The sequence below is a fragment of the Phalaenopsis equestris genome, unplaced genomic scaffold (assembly GCF_001263595.1).
Source record: "Phalaenopsis equestris unplaced genomic scaffold, ASM126359v1 Scaffold000002, whole genome shotgun sequence".
NCBI lineage: Eukaryota > Viridiplantae > Streptophyta > Magnoliopsida > Asparagales > Orchidaceae > Phalaenopsis > Phalaenopsis equestris.
The window spans coordinates 30,070,044-30,073,906 of NW_018164444.1; the positions used below are offsets into that span (position 1 = coordinate 30,070,044).

At 34.3% G+C, this 3,863-nt stretch overlaps 1 protein-coding gene across 1 annotated transcript; it reads left to right on the forward strand.

Annotated features, from left to right (window-relative positions):
• Nucleotides 1–1,626: 1,626 nt before the first annotated feature.
• On the forward strand, nt 1,627–2,598 carry LOC110033574. Its single transcript, XM_020737610.1, has one exon. It carries the CDS (start codon nt 1,716–1,718, stop codon nt 2,307–2,309), a length of 594 nt encoding a protein of 197 aa, XP_020593269.1. The 5' UTR covers nt 1,627–1,715; the 3' UTR covers nt 2,310–2,598.
• The last annotated feature ends 1,265 nt before the right edge of the window (nt 2,599–3,863 follow it).

Consider the following 3,863-nt stretch of genomic DNA (forward strand, 5'->3'; position numbering starts at 1 on the left):
CTTAGCGAGCCGAACACGAGCTGTTCGCGAACAACGAACCGTTTTGACAGCCCTAATTACAAATGGATCTCCTCAGTCCCCACGAACCCATCTTCCGAATTCTAAATCAAATAAAGAGAATTTATTATTATTTATACAAGCCGCCCACTAATTTGAATTTTATTTCTCATAATGAAATTTGTTCTGGCATTCACATACATGCCACACCACTCTTATTTATTTACATATATAATATATAATTTTTTATTTTTACATTCATAAAAGTCAAATTTTTATGTCACATAAAAATTATCACTAATATTAATTTTTAAAAATGGAAGATATTATTATTAAGCATAGATAAAATATTATAGATCTAAATATATAAGAACTATGTTGTATTCATGCTAATCTTCTAATTAAGAAAAAAACCCATATTAAGGGCTGTAATCAAAATTTTATTATAATTTAATAAATTGAGTTATAAAAATATTATTTATTATTATTGTTAACCTTTACTAAAAAATACTCTTTATTATGAATTTAAAGTATAATATCATTAAAAATCATTAAAATTGAGCATTATATATATATATATATATAAGGAGCACATGCTCCCGTCGCCCTCTTAAATCCGCCGTGAATACTCTCACACATATTTCGTTTAGCGGTTTTTGAGAAACGATAATATTGTTCTAAAAATTAACAAATAAAGTAAGTGCAATTTTAATAATTCTATAAAATTACTAGATATCTAAGGAATACAGTTATATATAACTACAGTGTGTTTTATTGTAAAAAAAAATAAAAAAATGGAAAAAAAACTGAAAAATTAAATATTATATGTCCAATTAAAAAAAACTTTAATCGTTTTCCCCTGAGCAGGTGTGTAACGAGCCGAACATGAGCGAGCCTTCGGCTCGTTTATATTTTGAGCTCAAAAATTATGTTCGTGTTCGGCTCGTTTGCTTAGCGAGTCGAACACGAGCTGTTCACAAAAAAAGAATCGTTTTGATAACCCTAATCATGTGGTCATAAGATGTTAATGGGTGGGACATGATTTAAAAATTATTGTTTATATTAAAACATCATTTGAACCTAATTTAATAACTTTTTATATATTTTCTTAATTAATACTTTTAATTGATTATAAATTTTTATTGCTTTGCAGTCAATTAATTTTTTTAAAAATACTACTCATCAAAGATATCTATATAATGAATTAATAGTATTTCGAGTCAAAACGAGCCTAACACGAACGAAAAAAATATTTATTTGTGATGTTCGCGTTCGGCTCGTTAACTTAACGAACGAACCGAACAAGAACTGTTCTCGAACAACTATATATATATATCATGAGCTCAACAAGAATAATAAATTTGTTCGTATTCGTTAACTTAGCGAATAAGTCAAATTTTAGTGGTTCACGAATAACAAGCTGTTTTGACAGCTCTACCCCGGAGCATCTCTTTGAAAGGTTGAATAAGTTATTTTTATTACATATAAAAATATAGCTTTTTTATTGTCGTAAAATACAGCTGGTAAAAAACAAATCCCTATTTTTTAATAAAAAAGGTTAGATGAATAAATCAAGAAAAATTTCAGTAGCTAAGCTTCAAGCCCTAAAATAAACTATATAAATTGTTGACAGAAGGAATCCCGACTCGTTTAGGAGGCGAATTTTAAAACAGAAATAAAAAATGCGCCGCTGGTCTTAAACCAGATCGCCGGAATCCATGGGCTTCGGCGAAAGTCTCTGGATCCGTAGCCGCCGCCGCCGCTGCGTCTTGATCTCCCTCCTCATCTTCCTCTTCTTTGTCCTGCTCTTCATCATCCTCGGCGTTACCGTCTTCCGCGTCCGCGAAGCCACCACCACCGTCAACTCCGTCAGGCTCGGCGGCTTCAAGGCCGGTTTCAGCATCCCCAATCTCAGCGTCGACCTCAACGTCACCCTCGACATCGACCTCACCGCCTACAACCCCAACCACGCGAGCTTCCGTTACGGCGACGGCACCGCCGAGCTGTTCTACCAAGACTCGCAGGTCGGCGAGGCGGCGATTCCTTCCGGGGAGATCGATTCCGGCGGATCGGAGCGGATGAATGTATCGGTGACGATCTTTGCGGGGAGATTGATCGGCGATTCTTCCGTGTATAAGGACGTGTTATCGGGATCGATGCTTTTTCAGACCACGACGAGGATTCCAGGCAGGGTTACGGTGCTGGGGATCTTCAAGAAGCACGTCGTGACATACAGTAAGTGCGATGTGATCGTGAACGTGACGAATCGGACCTCCCAGACGTCCAATTGCAAGTACAGAGCGAAGCTATGATCTCTAGGGATTGGGATCGATTGGGAGTTTTCTTGTGGATTTTTTTTTATACTTTTGTACATGAAGATTGAGCTGTTTCTTGTGCTTGAAATCAATATTCGATAGATTTAATCGAGGAGGAAACCGTTCAGGATGTTGGGATATTGCTGTGATTTTTATGATTTGGGGATGAACTAGGGTTCTGCTCCCTGGAGAAAATTATAGTTTTTGTACATGATAATGTAGATGTTTATAATGTTTGAAATCAATGTTTGATAGATTAAATGAAAGTGTTGTCATATTGTTGTGCTGGCTTGAGGAATCTGCCATATTGCGGAGAAATATTTCTGTGAGCAGAGTTGCATGTGTATGGTGGGTTACACAGAGGGTATTGGGGGTTATATCCGCATTGTATTCATTATAACCTACCTGTAACTTACACGTAACTAGTAAGTTTTGCTCTTTTGTTTTCATATATTTGTAAGTTACAAATAGGTTACAAGTACGTTATAGGAAAATTATAGAGAGTATAACTTCATATATTTGTAAGTTACAGATAGGTTACAAGTACGTTATAGGAAAATTATAGAGGGTATAATATAACGCGAATATAACTCTCAATACTCTCCCTGTAACCTACCTGACACATGTCTTACTAACGCAAATATTTATCCATATTGCGACAAAATGGTTTGATATTGTGTGAATAGGACTTTAGGGGCACTTTCATACATTACACCCAAATCATCTGCATTTACAATTACCTAAAATTCATTTTTTTACATTTTTATACCACACAATTTTAATTTAAAAAAAGTGGAATACATATATTCATGTTTAGTTAGGTGGCATAAATCAAAATTTAGATATGAGAAGTAAATGCATAAAAATTATGTAATTTTGAACTTATTGGTGCAAGTTCAAAAATTTTGTTTTGTAACATTTTTATATTTCATTAAAAATTCCAATTCTAAGCACTTATAATGTGCATTCTCACGCTTCGTCCAGAATATTTAGGATGTCTTTGGGGTTGTTTGTGCGTTTTAGGATAAACTGCTTATCCTTAAACGCGGTCTGCGGGCGGACCGCTGGGTTCTGCCCGCGGCATGCCTTTAGTGTAAAAACTCAAACGCGGTTTCGGATAAGCTGGTAAAAAGAGCGAACAAAAGGTGAGACATAAGCTGCCCCAAACGGACCCTTAATTTTAGATGTTTTTTTCATTTAAACAACAGTAACATTACATTCCAGATCAATGCGGAACTAAATGTTTTCCTTGTAGAGCAGTTATTTTTGGGTAAATGTAAATCAATTCTTATGTATTTACATATCCATCACCTAAAATTTAATTTTTACGTATGTACCACCTCAGCCATACAAGCAAAAGCATATTTTATTTTTTTTAATTAAAATAGCGGTATCACAGAAATTAAAATAGTGATATCTCGAAACTTAAAATGATGATATTTTTTATATAATATGAAGATTTTGGGTGGTGTGAATTTAAAAGTAAAGTTTGTATATTATATATGTATATTGATAAGAATTGGGTGGAATGTATGAAAATGCCCCATTATA

Coding starts and splice junctions, on each gene's coding strand:
- LOC110033574 (XM_020737610.1), top strand. CDS start 1,716: ATGGGCTTCGGCGAAAGTCTCTGGATCCGTAGCCGCCGCCGCCGCTGC.